The 20,970-nt window shown below is 56.1% G+C and overlaps 1 protein-coding gene across 14 annotated transcripts in view; it reads right to left on the bottom strand.

The window, feature by feature from the left end:
• The window catches only part of Dlgap2 (DLG associated protein 2), a 653,188-nt gene that overhangs the window by 68,167 nt on the left and 564,051 nt on the right, over positions 1 to 20,970 (bottom strand). For all 14 annotated transcript variants that reach the window (XM_078030719.1, XM_078030713.1, XM_078030712.1 and 11 more), the window contains one exon: positions 18,063 to 18,274. In XM_078030719.1, coding sequence (XP_077886845.1) covers positions 18,063 to 18,274 — 212 coding nt within the window. The remainder of the gene's footprint in view (positions 1 to 18,062; positions 18,275 to 20,970) is intronic.

Raw genomic sequence — 20,970 nt, 5'->3', positions numbered from 1 at the left:
ATCCCCCAAAGATAAACTTAAAATAACCCTTTTTACTCTAAACTTTTTAAATTTGGATTTATCAGGACTTAGTGCTGCAGAAAGGCATATGTGTCCAAAAAATGTACATAAGCCCAAGGTACTTTGGAAAGATATTCTAACAGGACAATGGAAAGGTCCTGACCCAGTAATTGTCTGGAGTCGGGGGTCTGTTTGTGTGTTTCCACAGGAAGAACAGCAGCCGATTTGGATTCCGGAGAGATTAACTAAAATCCTGACCCAGTGATTGTCTGGAGTCGGGGGTCTGATTGTGTGTTTCCACAGGGAGAACAGCAGCCGATTTGGATTCCAGAGAGATTAACTAAAGCGATTTCTACAGACCAAAAAGAAGATGATTTAGCTCAAATTCATAACAGCTGATATCCAAAACTCCAATTTGGCTACCCTTATATCTGCGACAGAACCAGGATGTTTTTTCAATATCGGTTTTATTATTACCCTTTCCCATATCATGAAGTTCTATTTTGTTTTTTTGAGCTCATACAGACCTAGGTTAATGTTTTGCTGATCAGTTCTATTTTTTTTTGACTATAGAGTTTTTAAACATTGCAATGGAGATTTCACCTGTAAAAAGTTATAAGGCCTTTACTATTATGTTATGTGTTGTATGTATTATATTATGTGTGCACACTTGTGTTTTGTGTTATATGTTTGAATGTACGTATGTCCATATATCATATATGATGAGCGCTCATGAAAAAATGGATCCAAATATTTTTTTATTCACGTGATTTAAATGGTTTAATTTAAATTGGGTAAATAACTGTTAAGAATTGTTTTAATATGTAAACAAAAAAGGAGGTTAACAGATCTGTTTGTTTACTTTCACCTTTCCTTTTCATTATATTTAAAAATTCTCTTCAATATAATGTAAATTGTTAAGAAAATTGTTTTCTTTTAGTGCCTTCTGGAATGTTACATAATTTTTTCTTTAGCCATTATTGCCAGAATTCCTATCTTCATCCCTGTGCCAGTGAAGACAAAGATAAAACTAATCTACAGTTTCTGCAATAGCCATCACTGAACCGCTTACAGAACTTGCCTAAACTATGTGTCACTTGTATGCATTGTGAACTCACTTGTATGCATTGTGAACTATCTGTTGGTGCAGCGACTTGTGAAAGTGTTGGGGTATTTTTGCTGATGATATCATCGGTGGTACAATTTTTCCAACAAGAGCCATCAATTGGCTTGGTGTATCTTCCTCCCTTCTGCTTGTCATGATCATTCAGCTAAAATTTGGGGGCCAACAGAGGTGAGGCAAAGAACCTCACCCCCCTGCTGGTACAAAGACCTCTCTACAGGTGTGGCTGTATACTGGACCGGTAGTCAATGACGGGTAAGATCCAATTACAATGGTACCAACCTAAGACAGGAGGCTGACGCCTTGAGGTCAGTTCATCCGAAGACGGGTAAGGACCATATGTAGTATTGGACAACCTAAGGCAGGCACGGTCCCTAAGCCACATGCTTGTTGTTTAAACAGAGGGGGGAGATGTTGAGAGCCACAGCCAAAGGGGCCCCAGCAAACTTCCAGCTGCCGGCTGATGATTGGCTCACAGCGGCCCCAGCAACATCTAGCTGATTGGCTCCTCTGCGGTGATGTTCATTGGGCTGTTTCCCTGCCCTTCAGACTGCCAGCTGATGATTGGCTCACAGCAGCCCCAGCAACATCTAGCTGATTGGCTCCTCCATGGAGCTGCTCATTGGGCTGTTTCCCTGCCCTTTCAGACCACGGAGCTGCTCATTGGGGGACTTCTTTGGCTCCGCCCACACGACCCAGCCAATCGGCCTCAAGAGCAGGAGGATTGTGGGAGGTGGAGAGGCTTGTGTGGGTGAGAGGCTTGTGGAAGCCGGTGGTGGCAGTTGGGCTCTGAGGGTTTTTCCCTGGAGCTGTTTTGTTTGGCGTTTGTAGTTCTAAAAATAAAGTTCGTTTCTTTTGACAAGTGGCTCCTGAAGTGTGCCCAGCCAGACTGCAGCAGCGGGGTCAGGGTGGGGCCTGCCTTTAGAACCCTCCGTTTTCTGCCTGCTTCTGTTGGAGCAGGTGTGTGCACACGTGTGTGCTGGAGCTTGGGCTGCCTTTGCTCTCACCTGGAGCCACCGTCCCACTCCCCCGTGGCCAGGGTGCTGTGCTGTGGCGGGCGCCTGCTGTGTGCCGGGGTGGCCGTGTGGCGAGTCTTGGTTTGGGAGACTGGCACTGAGGGGCACAGGCCCTCCTGCTGCGGGCGTGTGTGGGCACCTCCCAGCTCCCCAGGTGCAGGCAGGGGGTGCGGCCCAGGTGCCCCCGCTCAGGCGTGCTTTCCTGGATCAGGTGCAGGCTGGGCTCAGGGCAGAAGCCGCATGGTCACCGGCCACTGCTCACAGGCTGCTTGGCCACTCAGACCACACGTCCAGCAGCACAGTGAAGCCTGGTGTGCTGGGGTGGCTCCCGGGCAGGTGTAGGGCCTGGCACAGTGACAGAGCAGAGGCTCAGGCCCTACGGTGCTCAGGGTGCTGTGGCCTCCCTTCTGTGGCTTCCTGCGATCCCACCTGCTCAGACATGGCTAGCAGCTGTGCAAAGGCCTCCCTCAGGCCCTCCTGTGAAGCACCGATCACCGGCCACCAAGCCCCACAGCACAGAGTGGCCTTGCTTCACACCCAGCTGGAGAATGGAGGATGGCGGGAAGAGGAGGCGGCGTTCAGTCCTGTGATGGTCACCGTTTCTGAGCTGTGGTTTTTGAAATATGACATCTTTCCCTATCATTTATTTTCCCAGAAAGACACAAAATAGAGACGGCCAGCATTAGCAAACTGTCAACAAACCGTCACCATCAGGGGAAGTCAGGAAAACAGGGACCAACATTAGAAGGGACCTAAGCAAACAGAACGTTCTAAAGAAATGCAGAGACTGAGTCACCCGCCCAGCAGACGCCCACTGGGCGCCTGGGCACCGCCTTGTGCTCAGATGGAAGGACTCGCTCAGTCGTGTCCAGGGACTGACGGCACGGCACCGCAGACTGGGCACGCTATGAAGAACACAGGCTTGCTTTCTCTGGCCCAGGGTGGGTGGCCCCACCTGGTGGTGGCCTCTTGCTGGCGGAGTCCTGGGTGACGCAGGGCACCACAAAGCAAGAGTAGGGGACTATGTGAGGCCCGTCAAGGGGGCCTCTACGGCAGACCTCTGCTGTGACCCCCATCAGCAGCCACAGTGGAAGGCCCAGGGAGTGGAGCGCTGGAGTCCCCCTCAGGCAACCGACACGCCCCGCCCGGCGCCAGCAGCAGACACTTCCGCGGGCCACGGCTGCTGAGCCACAGCCACCAAGCCTGTCACCAGGAACCATTCGACCCTGTCACGTCCGTCTCAGCCTCCTGTGGGCCGGGATTCTTTCCTCCGGTGCATCGCACTCCATGAACGTGTCTGACAGTTTTCGGTGGTGTTTAAAGGCGTGGGTCAGAAACTAGAAAACATCGTCTGATGGTTTTCAAATCCTCACTTGTACCCAAAGCTCCTGGCACGCACTTCCAAGGGATGTAGATCTCCGCGTCCTGACTCCAGAGACGGGATTTGGAGGGGGAGGTCAGCCCCAGACCTTGTTTGGTATAAACATTTCAGGTGGTCTGCAGGCCTGGCCACACCACAAGGAGCCTGGGCCTACTTGGAGGGCGGGATGGTGCCCCAGGCACCGAGTGGAGGTCTTGGCCATCCATGACGTATCCACAGCAGCGATGGCGTACCAGCAAGGCTCCTCTGGTGTTGGCAGGTGGCTTACATCTGGCTTTTCAGAAAGCTGTAATGCATTTCAGCATGTCGCCCCTGACTCCAGAGCCACATTTCCTGGGAAGTGGTCAGTCTGAATCCATGCAGACCTGGCCAGCTGTGCAGCCTGCAGCGTCCACACTGTCAAGAACAGCCTCTTCTTGGCGCATTCATAGATGCTTCGGTGCACACTGACTCTGGACCCGTGTGGTCCAGGCACCAGTCATGGGAGTGTGGTGCTGGCATGCCTGAGGAGGCAGGGACAGAGGTGGCCTCCACCAGTTACCTGTCACTGCAACACCCTGACTTTAGTAATCACACAAACCTCATCCAGTGTTAAACGGGCAAATACTGAACAGCAGGGAAGAGGTGGTCTGGGCTAGAAGCACTGAACACTGCAGGCCTTTCCCTGGCATGGATATCTGTGCTCCGGGGGCTGTTTCCTGTTCCTCGGGAGGATCTGTGCCCCCGCCCCACTGTTCCTGGAGGCAGTGTGGAGGGGCCCCAGGAGCAGCACATGGGGGACAGATGACGAAGGCATGCAAAGCTCCCGCACTGATGCCAGGGCCTCACCACGGTGCTCGAGAACCTGCATCCACAGACCCGCCGGGAGTGGCACCAGGGGCTCCGAAGGGCCCAGCACTCCAGGGACCAGCCACTGTGTCCCACAGGGTCACACACACACTGGCCAGCTGGCCAGCACCAAGCTCACTGTGGCCAGAGCTGGCCTGTGCTGGCCATGCCAGCTGCTGCTTCACGCTTCCTCTGCACCTTGATCTCCAAACCGAGCCACAGGGCGAGGGCCAGCTCTCACCCCACTTCCTGTCTCCACTCAATCTGATGTCAAACTCCCTCCACAGGCTGATGAACAGGGAGCTGTTTACCTGGCCCCCACCTCTGTGGACCACAGATTCAGACCAACCACGTAAAGACCTGGGAGGGGCTGGGACCCGCCTCCCTCCCACTGACCCCCCCAGGCTGGGACCCCCCTCCCTCCCACTGACCCCCTCCCTGAGGCTGGGACCCTCCTCCTTTCCACTGACCCCCTCCCTGAGGCTGGGACCCTCCTCCCACCCACTGACCCCTCCCTGAGGCTGGGACCCTCCTCCCTCCCACTGACCCCTCCCTGAGGCTGGGACCCTCCTCCCACCCACTGACCCCTCCCTGAGGCTGGGACCCGCCTCCCTCCCACTGACCCCCCCCAGGCTGGGACCCTCCTCCCACCCACTGATCCCCAGGCTGGGACCCTCCTCCCTCCCACTGACCCCCTCCCTGAGGCTGGGACCCGCCTCCCTCCCACTGACCCCCCCCAGGCTGGGACCCGCCTCCCTCCCACTGACCCTCCCCAGGCTGGGACACTCCTCCCACCCACTGACCCCCTCCCTGAGGCCGGGACCCTCCTCCCACCCACTGACCCCTCCCTGAGGCTGGGACCCTCCTCCCACCCACTGACCCCTCCCTGAGGCTGGGACCCTCCTCCCACCCACTGACCCCTCCCTGAGGCTGGGACCCTCCTCTCACCCACTGACCCCCCAGGCTGGGACCCTCCTCCCACCCACTGACCCCTCCCTGAGGCTGGGAGCCTCCTCCCACCCACTGACCCCCCAGGCCGGGACCCTCCTCCCACCCACTGACCCCTCCCTGAGGCTGGGAGCCTCCTCCCACCCACTGACCCCCCAGGCCGGGACCCTCCTCCCACCCACTGACCCCCCAGGCCGGGACCCTCCTCCCACCCACTGACCCCCCAGGCCGGGACCCTCCTCCCACCCACTGACCCCCAGGCCGGGACCCTCCTCCCACCCACTGACCCCTCCCTGAGGCTGGGACCCTCCTCCCACCCACTGACCCCTCCCTGAGGCTGGGACCCTCCTCCCACCCACTGACCCCCTCCCTGGGGCTGGGACCCTCCTCCCACCCACTGACCCCCCAGGCTGGGACCCCCTCCCACCCACTGACCCCCCAGGCTGGGACCCTCCTCCCACCCACTGACCCCCTCCCTGGGGCTGGGACCCTCCTCCCACCCACTGACCCCCCAGGCTGGGACCCCCTCCCACCCACTGACCCCCCAGGCTGGGACCCTCCTCCCACCCACTGACCCCCCAGGCCGGGACCCTCCTCCCTCCCAGCCAGGCTCTGCAGAGCCGAGCTCCTGCCGCCCTGCTCTTCCCACCAGCCGCTCTCCATGGCTGACGCCTGTTTCCACTGTTGGTCTCTGGCCCTGAGCCTCGGTTCTGGAGTCCCTCCCTTCCTCACTGCAGCCCCAGCCGCAGGCTGTCCAACTCCTCTTCCCTTCTCTCCACAGCACGGGACAGCACTCCTGTGATCCCAGGTGACACCTCCCTCCTGCTCACCTGTGGCCTCCAGCTCATGCGACCCATAGCAGGCTTCCTGTGGCCCCAGACATGAGGGACCCTCACTGGCCCCCCACCTACCTGGCTCCCCCTGCACCCCCACAGGTAACGAGGCCGTGGTTGTGCTAACGTGACACCGGGCCCCAGGGCGCGGCCTGTCTCTGACCACTCCCTGTGGTGCCCTCCTGGGCCCTTCAGCTCAAGCAAGGCTGGACGCTGGCTCCCTGAGGACTGGAGCATGTCCCTCCCTGCCTGCCATCATGGCTTTCTGTGCCCTCTGAAATGTCCAGGGTGCGTGCCCCATGTTCCGGGCCAACTTCACAGTGAAGCCCACCCTGCCACACGGTTTCAGAGGCAGCCTGGCCCCGCGGAACCCCCGGGGGCTGCCGGACGTCTAACCCCCAGGGGCTGCACTCTGAGCCCCAGGGCCCAGCTTTAGCAGGTTCTGCCCTCCGCCTGGCTCTTTGATGTTCACTGTTTCTGCCTGTCTTCTGTTTAAGAAGGAGCCCAAGGGCTGGTCTCTGCTGGGTCACAGTGTGATCTGAGTTCCTGGGACAGCGGTCTGGCAGCTCAGCGGCGCCGGGTCATGGCCGGGTGAGTGGCACTGTGGCTGTCTTCCAGGTGGTGTCAGCTGGGCACTGGCTGGTGGAGGTTCTGGATGCAGCCCACCTGGATGAGCAGACTGCAGCCTGAAGCTGGCACCTGGACTCTGGGTCTTACTGGGTCCCCATGTTCCCCCCTCTGGCTTTGATGTTCACTTTCAAAGCTCAAGATTCTTGGTGATCTGCAACAGAGCTCTCAGCAGCGGACCACACTGGGTGGCTGACTTTTAAAGCAAGTTCCAATTCCAGTGACATTTATTAGCCACGGTATGTCATTGACTGGAATTAACAAGAGATCTGACCCTTTCTAATAAAACTATAATCTGCTCCTGTGTCGTGGTGACATAACACTGACGGAGCACTCTGCAAGGCACGCGATGCATGCACTTTCCCTCACACTAGCTTGTTCTACATGCCTTCTGGCAGCTTCAAGGTGGCCGCCCGGCTCCAGGGTTGCAGCCATTGTGACTGACAGGGCTGGGGAGGGACGGAGGGGCCATCACCAAGACTGCAGCCCAGGGTGATTCTAAGCAAGCAAGCCAACAGCGACCAACACAGAGAGCACCCTGGCCACCCTGCCCCTCTGACTTCTGTTGGCAAGGAAGCCCTTCACGTTCCGCCCACGTGAGGGTCTCAGGCCCACCGTGTCCTCAGGCCCACCACGAGTTTCTTGCTGACAGTATGCGGTTGGACTTGCTCGGTATTTTTCTCCTTTTCAGGTGCTTCGTCCTTCAATGGGGAGTTTGATCGTCCACATTCAGAGGACCTGGGGAGGGGCCTGGGCCGCGTCCTGCTGCCCTCTTAGCCCACAGTGCTCCTGTACCTTCCCACTTGCGGTCTTCCCTTGTGCCTCGCGGGCTTTCAGGTAGGTTAAGCTTTGATTCCGTCCTCTTTCTCCCGTGTGCCTCATATAGGTATTTTGTTTGTGTGGATGCCGGGGATCAGCTAATTATTTTATGGTCTGGGATGTAGCTTGGTGGTAGAGTGCTTGCCTAGCATGTGCAGGCCCCGGGTTCAGGGCTTGTGGTTCAGTCCCCACAAAAAACAAACAAACAACAATAGAACAAACCCTAAAGTTATTTTATTTATTTAATTTAAGTGGAAAGCAATTTAATTCAAGTGTGTACAAAACTCTGCCATCTGTCTTCCCCTCCCTTTGTTATCCTTGTCACAACCTACAAGAACCCACACTGTGGATTTTATTTTATAATACTGATTTATTTATTTTTATGGTGCTGGGAATCAAACCAGGGCCTCAGGCATGCTAGGCATGTGCTTTGCCACGGAGCCACATCCCCAGCCCTGTGTGTTTTCATTAGTTTGGTTATACTTAATTTCAAGACTCTGTTTCCTAACTTTGATACTAGAGTTGAAAGTGATCTGCACACCGTGGTGCAGTGCTGTGCTCTGTGCATGTCTGCACGCTTACTTTTAGCTGCACACTACAGGCACTTAGGCCCTCTGTGCCTCCACAGTCCTCACGGGCTGGGTCTGGGGGTGATGGGCTGCCCCCGTGTTTGTCCACCTGGGAAAGTCTGACTCTCCCATTTTTGAAGCAGAGTTTTGCTGTGTATAGTATCTTTGTTGGTATTTTTCTTTCATCACTTTGCTGTATTATAATATTCCCTCCTGGCCTGCAAGATTTCTGTCCAAAAACCCACTTAGAATCTTACGAGGGTGAGAGGTTCCCTTGCACAAGACAGGTACAGAGGCTCTTCCTTGCAGCTGCCAGCATCTTTGCTGGCGACAGTTTACCAGTGTGTCTTGTGCGTCCCTTGGGGTTTTGTCTTACTTGGTGTCCCCTGAGCCTCTCTGCCTGGAAGGCTGCGGGAGTTTGAGGCATCATCTCCAGAACGTGCCTGCCGTCCTTCCCTCGCCCCTGGGACTTGGTCATGCGCGGCTTGCTCGGCTGAAGCTCAGCAGCGCTCAGGCTCTTCCCTGGTCTTCTTGTCTGGGTTTCTCCTCCTCTGGCTGAGTCACTCCCCACGGACGCCCCTCCTGCGTGGCCTGGTCTGCTGCGGGCTCCGACTGTCTCTCAGTCCACTCACGGTGCTTTTCTATGTTGTCTCGCTTGCTGGGGCTCTTGGGTGGCTCGCATTGCTCTCTTGACCTGGCTGAGCATTCTCTGGCTTCTCTGTCGAGTCCTGCACCTCCTTTCATTGGAGCTGGCTTCTGGAGACTCGTCTTGTTCCTCGTCTGCTGCGTCTTTCTGGCTTCCCATCTCCTTGACCTGCTGGGAGGCACCTCTCCCAGGTTCACAGCTGCCTCCTGCGTGACATGACACCCCCAGCATCCCGCCAGGTATTCTGAGGGCCTCACCCACCCTCCCTTCTGAGAGAGAAGCAGCAGCCCTGGTTGGTCTGCTGGCCCTCCCTGACCCTGAGGGGCCATGGCATCTATCAGTCCAAACTGTCACCTCTGTCCCCAGGTGGCCAGATGAGCTGGACCATCAGAGACCCTCGGCTGGCATTCCTGGAGGATCGGGGGCACTGGGCAGGGATCACACCTTCCTTCCCCAGGGGAAATCATCCATTTCCTATTGTGTGTGGTTGTTTTATGTGTTGGTGTGACTGGGATGTGACTTGGCCAAGCACCAGGTGGACGTGCTATGAAAGCATTGTTTAGAAGTGATTGATATTTAAAAGGGTCGACCTTCATAGAGCGGATGGCCCTCTGAGTGGGAGTGGGCCTTGCTGAAACAGTTGATGGCCTCAAGAGGAGAAGGCTGGGTGCCTGGGGAGGAGGGGACTGCTTCCCATCAGCCTTCCACTGGGGCTGAGTGTCAGCTCTTGGGGGTCTCCCCCTGCCCCCTGCCCCTCAGTGCCTGCACACACACCCCCGTTCACCTGTGACCTGGAGAGCCCTGGGCAGCAGCAGGACCTGTGGGTCCTGCCTGCCAGGGAGCGCGGGGCCACCACCGTCTCACAGGTTGACCAAGGGTCTCACAGGTTGACCAAGGGTCGGCACGCTGAGCTCCCCTCTGCACCAGGGAAGGATCTGTGCAGGCTGCTCCAGGCCCCACTGCACACCACTGGGACCCTCTGTCTCAGGGCCAGTGGCCTGCCAGTCCTTGTCCTGTGTGGACTCGGGGTCCCCTCAGCCACCAGCAGGGACGCCCTCTGCTCTGACCTGGCTCTGGGACAGGGGTCGGCTCCCCAGGACAGTGCCCGAGGGCCACAGCACAGCGTACGGAGGTCTGTGTCTCCACCACATTCAGGAAAGCAGAGCCGCGCGTCTCTCTCCGCATCTCACCTGCAGCTTCCCCCTTGTGCTATGGATGACCCCTGAGGGTGAGGCCTCCGCACAGAGACAGTTCTAAACACCACCGTCTTGTTGGAACACTGACGTCAGGCGCAGCATTTCCTCCACTGTGAGCATTTAGCCTCTCTGACCCTTCACTACAAATGGTAGGGACTGAAATTCCCCCAGCACTTCCTGCTTGGCTCCAACGTTTCATTCAGAACTCACCGTCCCCCCAGAACCTACAGGTAGGACGTGTTCTTAACGTGTGCTGCCCAATTGCTCCATGAAGAGGAATTTAAAAACACTTTCATTCAAATCAAATGGCTATTTTTTTAAAAAGCAAATTGATCATTAGAATCTTTCCAGTTTTAAAGCTGAGTGAAGATGTCTTTTATAATTCAAATTAACTGTATTTGGGTTTAGGTTCCTAGCTAATATCCTAACAATCTGTACAGTTCTTTATTAGTTTATTTATATGATAATTTACATACTCAGTCTTCAACACATTCTTCTTTATTGGATAAATTGAAAAATGAACTCCTATAATTAGGCATAATGCATTGAAGAAGAAAACGAATTCAGTAGAAGATGCTGTTTTTGCCATCTGAGAGAATGACATATGACATGACCAATTTAGAAAAACTCACGGCTTCTTCCTCGGTTGGGTTTAATTTTACTTGCTTGTGCCCTGCACATTACAGATTTCTCTCCTCTGAGCTATTCTTTTTACTCAGAGCTTTCTCTGAAGGTCAGTCTTCAACAGCTGTTAATGAGTCATTAGCAGAAGGCCTCGCATGGCCTTTTATAGAAGTATTTAACTGGTAGATCTTTCTGCTACTATTATTGTATTTTATTTTTGTACCAGGATTGAACCCAGGGGTGCTTTACCACTAAGCTACATTCTCAGCCCTTTTTATTTATACTTTGAGATGGGGTCTTGCTAGGTTGCTGAGGCTGACCTTGAATTCACCATCCTCCTGCCTCTACCTCCCAGGGTGCTGACATCACAGGCCTGTGGCACAGCATTGGCTGCTACTAAATATATTGAAGTCCATAAAATTAAAGAGTGACTACTGTTTAAGGAACAGTTGCTCTGAATGCTCTTCACTGTACACTATGATATCAGAGCCTTGTCAGGAGTCATAGGATGAGTGGACACAGGCCCCTGGTTCCTGGTGGGACTGCACAGTTAGGTGGGCTGCAGCAGCCCAGGACACAGCAGGCCCCCTGATGGACAGAGTTGGTAGGTGCATTTTGTAGGTAGGAGTGTCCTCATGAATGAAAAACTGAAACACTGGAAAATCGAGAGCTCACAGAATCGGAAATTAGAAAAAAAACTGAAAAATGATATCTTACTTTTGACTCTAAGCAAAATTTCTACCAAAATTAAGGCCTAAAAAGAAAAAGTGGCCGATATTTAGAAGTTTTAAACATAAAAATTCATGAAAGTATTTAAAGAAAAACAAAACAATTAATAGCAACTATATTTTTCCTGGGAAACCTACCTCTTCCTCCTTTAATTCATTCAGGCCTTGAGTCAGAGTGGAAATCAAAATCAAAATTGTAGAATATCTGGAAAATGATTATAAAGATCACATACCAATATGTGTGTGATGTAGCCAAAGATACACTCTTTAGGAACATTCATAGTCTTAAACATTTTGATTACTAAGGAGGCTGAAGAATGAAGCAAAAAACAGATCTAAGGAACTCAAAAGCAGAATTGGGTAATCAGAAAACAGGAAAACAAGAGAAGGTTGTTAAGTCAACCCAAGCTGATTCTGCCATGTGGTCCTCCTCATCCTCTGTCCCCTCCCTTGACTGACGTTTCCCTTTCTCAAGACAATGCCCAAGATTGACAGACGAGAGGCAGATCAGTAAGGACTTTCCCAGGACACACTCCCACAGCAGATGTTCTATAGGTGGATGATTTGGCCCTGCGTTTCTGCGAAGGGACCTTGATTCAGAACAAGGCTGAACTGTCTAGAACTGGGGGACCTGCAAGCTGTTCTTAAGGCAGGGTTTTCTAAGACAGTGTCCTGCTGGGTTTTCAGAGACAAGCAATGACCAGCCTCAGAGCAGTCTTCCCCTCTCCCTCAGGATAGGGAGGTCAACTGTGCATGGATTCAGGGCCCTGATGAACTTCATTCAATTTAAATCGAACCTAGTTTCAAGTTAACATATTGGAAGTCACTCCCATTCTGGTCAGCTTTCCCTCACTGTGTTGAACATCACAGATTCGGAGGCAGCCATGACTTAGAATTCTCCTACACGTTGCCAAAAGAGGAAACATTCTAGCAGAAAGCAGGTCCCTCTGCACAGTCACGCAGAAATGCCTTCCTGCCACACCTGTCCGATAGTGAAACACAGATCCACAGATCATCGGTGACATGGCACCGCTCACTGACACGGTCCCTGGCGAGGGAGGTCACTGTGAGGGCTGTGCAAGGTGTGGCCCTGACCTTTGAGCCCTGGTGATGGCAATATCTAGGGTTACGTGGCAAGATGGAACTGGGGGCGATCGTGGGCAGACCCTGAGGTAGGAGGAGCAGCCAGGGTCCTACTGTGGGTGCAGTTGCCCCAGAAGCAGAGGAGGACGGCGCGAGAGCCAGAGAAGCAGCACAAGATGGCCAGCAGAGGTCTGCAGAGACAGAGGGACCCGAGCCTCTCCAGCTGGCCTCCAACATGAAGTCAGGGATCATCAGCCAAGAGTGGCTTCTAGGAACCAAGAGCTGACCTCAGCTGACCATCTGCAAGGACACGAGGACCTTGATCCTGCAACTGCCACAGACCGAGTCCCTACCCAGAGGGAGCCATGGACACCTGGGTGTCAGCCAGCAAGACCCTGCCAGGCTCAGCACCGGGACTTCTGAGGAAAAGCCTTTCTCTGAGCTGCTGAGCGTGGGCTTTGCAGGGTTGCGGCAGAACAGTACGGGACAGGGGGAGAAAGGGCAGACCGAGCGGCACGGTCCCGTCCTGCTGGAAATGCGTGTTCTCCTGTGCATGGGAACATGCCAGGGCAGTGTGGGCCGTCGCTGCGGTGCTCCTGGTCAGGGGAGGCAAGAGGCAGTGACCTGGGTGTAAGGTTTACTATGAGGGTGACCAGTCTCACCATTGAAATGACAAGTCTAATGATGCATCGGCTTCACTGGCTGGTGGTCTGTGACGCTGGCTACGCACTGCAGAGGCACCCCGGCTGGAGAGGGAACTGGGGTGCCAGGTTCCCAGGCACACATGGGGGGCTCTCACCATGGAGGAGCTCCCCAGGAGGCACCTCTAGTTGGCTCCTTCTGGGTTAAAAAAAGGATGACCTGTTTTGCAGATCGTGGGTCTTCCTTCAGTGTGCAGTTACAGACCAGGGTTGGGCAGTCAGTGGCCAGACCTGCTGTCGTCCAGCTGTGGCCCTCACTTTGTTCACTGGCCAGCAAAGACCCAGCTCTACGGGCCTCCTTCCACTGGGGTGTTCTGGAGAGAACCAGGGCTTCACATCCTCACAGTGCTGCACCACTGAGCCACACTGCCAGTCTCTACTTGATTTTCTGCTTCATTTTTGATGAGACCATAAGAAAGTCAAAATGAGAGGACAACCACTAGAGGGACTAGAGTCGATGTGCATAGAAACAAACTGGAGAATCCGAGAAAAGCTGAGCTCCCTGAGAAGCCACCTAGGTCCAGGCAGAGGGTGGGCCAGAGGCTTGGAGCTCCAGAGACAGGAGCGCAGACAGGTCCTGTGGTGTGGCCTGTGGACACGGCCTCCCGAGCAGGCCAGGGCCCGCGGAGAGGCTGGGCAGGCTGCAGCAGCCTCCCACAGAGCCTGGTACTGACAGTCGCCCTGGTTTCCTCCAACTGGAACCACAGACTGGGAAGCCGTCCACCCCCAGGGGGCCGGGAACCCAAAGAGGAAGCCTCCCCCGGGAGCATATGGCTCCGCTGAGCTGAAGCTGCACACGCAGGGTGCCATGCTCCACAGGCCGACCCCTGCCTGGCTGGACTCCCCCAGGCGGAGGGCACTGCCCTCTGCTCTCCCGACCTCTCTGGCTCAGAGCGATCCTTTCCAGGTGTCCTCAGGCTGATTGGCAATGACCCCCGATGCAGAGTCACCAGATGTGGGTCTCGTTCATTACTCGGCGTGTGTGGAGTTCACGCAGGACGCGGTGCAGAGGGTGCAGTGTGGGGACACAGAAGGGGTGCAGACCCCTGGGAGAGCAGAGCCTCTGGCGGGGCAAGCAGGGAAACAGGGGACCCAGATCAGGGGAGGCTGGGGAGGGAGGGGGTGATCCCGGGCTGCCGCTGGGGGAAGAGGCTGCACTCAGGTGCTGTGAGGTGTTGGGGAGGCTGGAGTGCAGACTGGAGCCTGGGGGACACGAGGGACGACAGGCCCCGTTGTCAGAAGTCACAGAGTGAAGAGCTTGCCTGGGCAGCAGGGCCCTCCGGCTGCGGCGGGGAGAGAGCAGGAGGAGGTGGAGACACCTATGTTTGGAGGCAAGTGGCTGCAGGTGGGCTGCAGGTGGGCTGCAGGTGCGTGGCGAGAGGCTCAGTGGTCGGCAGGACGCCTGCAGAGCCCGGTGGAGATGGAGACCCTGATGTGATGTCCACGTCGGTCACTCCCCAGGTCTCCAGGGCTCCCTCTGCTGCAGGTGGCCTGGACCCTCTGTCCGGGCCCAGGACCAGCACTGGCAGCAGTCACCCAGTTCACAAAGACCTTCTGCCCTGCTTCTGGGGAAAGCCCTCCTGGTGCAGGGAATGGCGGGAGAGGCAGGTGCACATGGGAAGGTCTGAGCTCCCAGGGGAGCTCACAGCAGAGTCACTACTTACAGCTGTGTCACCTCACCTGGCCCAGGGCCCAGGCAGGAGCAGCACTGGGAGTACCCATGCGTTCCTTGGCTCCTCCAACCGAGGGAGGAGTCGGAGGCTGGAGGCTCCCGTCCCTGGAGGGCGCCCGCCCAGGACTCCGATTACCCTGCTCTCTGTGCAGTTCCCAGCCCTGCCATCTCCTTTCTGCAGAGCCCGGGAATTCTGGGGAGTGCGAAAGGTCGAGTAGTTCCCAGCAAACCCAGGACAGGCCCACTTCCTTCCTGTGGGTCCAGGGCCTGCGGTGCTCCTCAGACCCTGCTCAGAGGGCTGCTGTGCTCCTCTGTCCCCTGCTGAGAGGGCTGCTGTGCTCCTCTGTCCCCTGCTCAGAGGGCTGCTGTGCTCCTCTGTCCCCTGCTCAGAGGGCTGCTGTGCTCCTCTGTCCCCTGCTCAGAGGGCTGCTGTGCTCCTCAGACCCTGCTCAGAGGGCTGCTGTGCTCCTCTGTCCCCTGCTCAGAGGGCTGCTGTGCTCCTCTGTCCCCTGCTGAGAAGGCTGCTGTGCTCCTCTGTCCCCTGCTCAGAGGACTGCTGTGCTCCTCTGTCCCCTGCTCAGAGGGCTGCTGTGCTCCTCTGTCCCCTGCTCAGAGGGCTGCTGTGCTCCTCTGTCCCCTGCTCAGAGGGCTGCTGTGCTCCTCTGTCCCCTGCTGAGAAGGCTGCTGTGCTCCTCTGTCCCCTGCTCAGAGGGCTGCTGTGCTCCTCTGTCCCCTGCTCAGAGGGCTGCTGTGCTCCTCTGTCCCCTGCTCAGAGGGCTGCTGTGCTCCTCTGTCCCCTGCTCAGAGGGCTGCTGTGCTCCTCTGTCCCCTGCTCAGAGGGCTGCTGTGCTCCTCTGTCCCCTGCTCAGAGGGCTGCTGGAGCATTTCTGCAGCACAGCAGGAAACCAACCTTCCTTCCTTCCTTCCTTCCTTCCTTCCTTCCTTCCTTCCTTCCTTCCTTCCTTCCTTCCTTCCTTCCTTCCTTCCTTTCCTCCCTCCCTCCCTCCCTCCCTCCCTCCTTCCTTCCTTGTCTTTTCTCATGCTCATTAATGAAGACACCTTCTCGAGGTCCACAATCTGACAAGGCTTTTCTCTGACCAGGTCCTGCCGTCTGGCTGGGGCGGTCTGTCCTGAAGACCGGTCCAACCCTAGGTGCAACGCAATGTGTCTGCTGTTTCCTTGAAGGCTTGCTCTGCCCTTCGTTTCTGGTAGTTTGAATGTGATGTGTGTCAATGTGGGGTTTTAAATTTTGTGTTTTGCTCCTTGCATTCATCTTTCTTGAGATGGTGATTGTAAGTTTTGTTGTTTTTGGAAATCGTTGGCTGCCAGGTTTCGGGTGTCTGTCTGTCCTCTCTCTCTCTTCCCTCCGGGATCCAGTCGTCTGAGTTGGACACTTGGTACTTCCCCACAGCTCTGGGGTCAGTATTTCTGCTTCTTACCTCCCCATGGTTTCTTTTTGAGCCAGTTTGGTGATTCGTGCACCGCCCCCCTCAGGTGTGCCGACTCCTTCCTGGACCGCTGGGTGGCAAGGGCTGGCAGACCCAGCACCGCTCCGTTGCTGGCCCACGGTTTCTCTTGTTTTTCTGCTCTTCCAGCTTTCGTCTCTGCCGTCCCATTGCTCTGTACTGTTTGAGAGCGCCGCGAGGCAGACGAGGAGGTGTCTGTGTGGACAACAGGGTGCGGGTCACAGCAGCCCGTGAGTCTGGTTCTGCACAGCCAAGGGTGGGCAGTTCTCAGTGGTCACTTGGCACAGTGCCCGGAGGCCAGCCTCTGAGAGTGGATCAGCCACGGAGGTTCCCATGACGTGGTTCAGAGCTGGAAGGCAGCGAAAGGCCTAGGCTTCCCCATCCCTAAAACCTGGTGCCGGGGACAGAGCAGTGTGTGCACCACCCGAGGCCCCTCAAGCCAGAGGCGACAGGACAAGATGTGAGCTGGTCTCTCAGGGCAGCAAGGCCCTCCTGACCTCCAGCTGGCCTCTCCTCTGCCTCTGAACTGGCAGGTGCTGGGAGTCACCTGGGCCAGGAGAGGCGAACAAGGCCTCTGTTACCATGTGGACGGCTCCGCCTGGGCAGACTGTGTGGATCGGGTCCTGCAGGGAAGTCCTCTGGCGTAGAAGCAGGGACACAATCAAGGTCTTGTTGGGCCCAGTTATTTCTAACTATATTTAAAATTCGAGTTCAGAATTACCAATGTTGCTTAAACAGTGTTTGACTATAAAATAAATTCTAGAATAAAGACGGCTTATGTAGTTTACAGGAGAGTGTAAGAGTCATCTGGTGATTGCTACACCTGGCCTTGCTGTGGTTGTGAGCACTCTCGTTTGCACTAATGGCTCCTCAGAGGCCCTGTGCAGAGGCCCATGGGGACAGTGTGCCCAGGATCTGTCCTCCAAGACATGGGGGTGCTCCTGTGGGAGTACCTGGGCTGCAGGGTGTCTGCAGAAGAGGTTCAGAGACCCACCAAGAACTCTTATTTTTCATTCTGCAAACTAACGTTCATGGGTTATTGGATTTACTGGAGCCAACCATTGCTACGAGCACCAGGCACGGAGTCGGGAGGAGGGGACACGCAGGGACACCTTGGTCTGGAACTTCCCTGCCTTACTTGGAGGATTCTGTAAGCAACACTGTGAAGCCCTGACAAGGTCATGTGGGAGAGGGGCAGCTGTGGAGGAGAGCCTGGTGACACCACCATCCTGAGTGCCTGCCTGTGAGCCGGGAGGTAGGCTGGGTGCTCTCAACACGGCCCGCCCTCCTGGGAGTGACCGCCGTCTTTCACACTCCGTGTGAATGGAGGATTGCCCGAACAGCTGAATTTGTCAACAATGCATCTTTGGGCAGATGCACAAACCACATGGCACTACGTGTTTAAAGTTAGGTCACCTCCTCTCTCCTACGAACAATGCCACCCGGAAGTGCACCCTGAAGTTGCAGTGAGCACAGGCCTTCCTTCTGGGACCTGTCACAGCTCCACACACCACCTCAGACACACCATCCCTCCCCAGGGGATCAGCCGAAGGATCTGAAAGACACCATGCATCTACTAGCTTTAAAGATCAGACACAGAAATCGCCCGAGCACATTCCCCTGGTAACTGCATAACAAGGGACCACAGACTGGTCACTTCTAAACAGAGGACTGGGGCCCCAAAGGCTTGGCTGGAACATTTTCAACTCAGCTGAAGCTGACGACAGCTAGCCCACACCTAAGGAGCTGTGAGGAGGAGCTCAGACCCGGCGCGTGTTTGGAGGAGGCACGGCCTTTCTTACGTTTGGTGGTCTCCAAGCGGTCTCTGCCCGAGGGACTTCAGCAGGGGCTCTGATCGCAGGGCCACGGTCGGGGACGTTTTGGGGCTGGAGTCCGACTCTCCGCTGTCCTCATCTCCCATGGCTTTGATGTAGCTGCCACTCCTCATCCTGCGGCAGGGGATCTCCTCCGCCTTGCCGCTGGACGGGTAGCCTCCCCACTCGTCCTGAGGCACCTAGGAGGAAGCAGAGACGCGCACGTCAGGCGTGGCGTGTGGAGCGGTGCTCAGCCGGCGCGGGGGCAGCACCTTCGCCGCAGCTCTTGAAGACACGGTGGCGGCGGCGGGCGGCCAGTTACCACGGCGGGTAGATGCACAAAGACAGAAGCTGCTCGGCACCGTTGCCCAGCCCCGGGAGGATATTAATAGGAAAGGACTGGTTTTCCTCCCATTATAAAACAGAGATAAACACTACGGGGAAAGCGAGAAAATGTTGGGAAAGCAGACACCACAAAAAAACCACGGCTAACATTCAGATATACTTCCTTCTGGTGCAAAAGGAAATCAAAACTTGAGAAAACTGAAAATAGAAGAAGTGAAAGAGTGAAAGGAGGAGGAGAAAATCCTGTATTGTTGTCAATTTCCCCTGAGATGCAGCTACAGGAGGGGAGGCTCAGCTAGAGTCAAGTGACATCATCTATGCAAAATCCTCGCACCCACAGCACCCACCCACTCACCTCCTCCAGCAGGGGCTGCGGGGGCCGCACCACGGGCACAGCAGGCCCTTGGAGAAGCCCCAGCCAGGCCTCCCACCGCCTCCCTGGCTTGAGAGCAGGCCAGGGAGCGGCATCCACCCTCCACACCGCGGACTTGGAAGAGGGTCTCCACGTGGACGGAAGGTCCTGGGTGAGCGGGCACTTCCAGCGTGACAGCCGGGTCCCAGCAGCTCAGGCCTGGCTCTGTCCAGGGCTCAGGAGTTTGATGAGGACTCTGCAGCCAGGTCCACGCTGACAGCCAAGACAAGATGCTGAAGCAGCTCTGCCTCCGGGGCCTGCCCAGTGCGTCCTCCGCTGGGGGAGAGCTCGGCGCCGTGGAGGGGAGAGCAAGGAGGCCCCAGCCTGGACTTCAGAGCTGGTGGTTCTCCCTGTGAACGTGCGGATTCTGAGGTCCTGACCAGGGTCCTGGGCCTCGCAGCCCGCTGCAGCCCAGGTGCCGCTGGTCTGGCGCCCCCAGGAGGCGCGGTGGGGTGGCGGCCGAGGCAGCCCTCTGGGCTGGAGGTGCCTGGTGTTTGTCCCCTAGATCACATGCTGTGTGTTGCCAGCAGATGGTGTCCCCCAGGGCATAGCTGGGAGAGGAGCCCAGGACAGAGGGAAGATGGCCCCTTGCCTTCCGATGCCTTCTGCACCTGCAGCCCCGCTGGGCGGCACTCTGCTGGCCACTTGCTGTGGAAGGGCACAGCACAATCCCCTCTGAAGAGTGGCACAGGTGGGTGGTTCCCATCTGTGGCTTTCGTTTCTCCAAACAGCATTCCCGAGTGGGCCCAGGAACACTGAGGCTCACAGCGACTGTGGAACTGCGTGTGGCACTGGCTGACCCCGACACGGCGCTGAGGAGGGGGCTCGGCAGAGTGGACACATGCAAACTCCTGCTCTGCCCGACTGGCACAGGGCAAGCCACCATGGGCCTGCTGGCTCAGTCCCCACCCAGCTGGCTGGTTCCAAACTCTTCCTGACCTGGGCTTCCACAGAGGGGTGACGGGAACACAGACCACGCTGGAAGGGCATGGGAAATGAGTGACCTGGCCTCAAAACAAACGGTGAGCAGGTCACACTGCAGAGCCACTGATGTCACAGGCAGAGTAACACCACAGCCTGTGACATCCAGGACATCTATCCAGCAAGAAGTCAGCAATGGAGAAAGCGTGTGTCCATGTGCCCTGCAGAGCCCTGGTCTCCGAGATGCTGCCTCTCCACAGCTGCGTGCCTTGCACTGGAAGAAGGATGAGTGGTGAGTGACCATCCACCCGTCATGTCACTCCTGGGCATGGACGCTTACCAAGGTCAGCCTTCAGTCGTCACAGACACAGAGCCAGGGGGAGATGGAGGCAGGGGAACAGCCAGTCTGTACCTTCTCATGCCAGGGAGGGGACAGGGCAGTGTGAATTTTGTGGCATTTATCAGAGGATGTGAGTGCTCACGGGGCACCCCAGGATAGGAAGGTTCAGTGCCAGGCAACATCAGTCACTAGTTAGGATCAAGGAGAAACAGTGGCAACACCGTCTTCTAGGGGATGGCCAGCAATATTTATTACCACCATTCAATGGAGACTATTCGATGTCCAGATGACATTACAGAAGAGTATTTGCTATGGAAAGGCGCTTGTGGTGAGGTGTCTTGGTCCATTTTCTGTTGCTATAACCAAGTGGCAGAGGCTACAGAGGCGAGGTAGTTTATAAAGAATAGAAGGGCACTGGGTTCTTGGTGCTGGAGGCTGGCAAGAGCGTGACGCCAGCCTCTGCTGACAGGGGAGGGAGGGCTGATCAGCCCAGGGCCACCTCCAGACGCCACCATGTGGCTGGGGACACATTTGGACCCTGGAAGGGTGCTCGGTGTGCAGAGTTCTCAAAGCGGCCGGCCGGCGTGTGCTGGGCAGACGGGGGGAGCAGGCAGGAGGGTCTCTGGGGAAGGGGCTGGCGCGTTTCAGTTACTTTTCTTTCTACTTATATTTTCTAAATTTTTAAATGAGTCATATATTACTTGTGTGATTAATAAAAAAAGAACCACCCTTATTCTCAATTTAAGAAAAGTCATGGTCCTCAGAGACGCCACATCTCGGTGGAGGAGATGCTCATAAAACCAGGGCCCAGGGGCCCGTGGGGGCACCAGGTCAGGGGGCTACTGTCAGGGGTGGCCAGGGAGGCCATGCCCTGCAGA

This window comes from Ictidomys tridecemlineatus, chromosome 14 (assembly GCF_052094955.1).
Source record: "Ictidomys tridecemlineatus isolate mIctTri1 chromosome 14, mIctTri1.hap1, whole genome shotgun sequence".
NCBI classification, from domain to species: domain Eukaryota; kingdom Metazoa; phylum Chordata; class Mammalia; order Rodentia; family Sciuridae; genus Ictidomys; species Ictidomys tridecemlineatus.
This window is presented reverse-complemented; position numbering and strand designations above follow the sequence as displayed.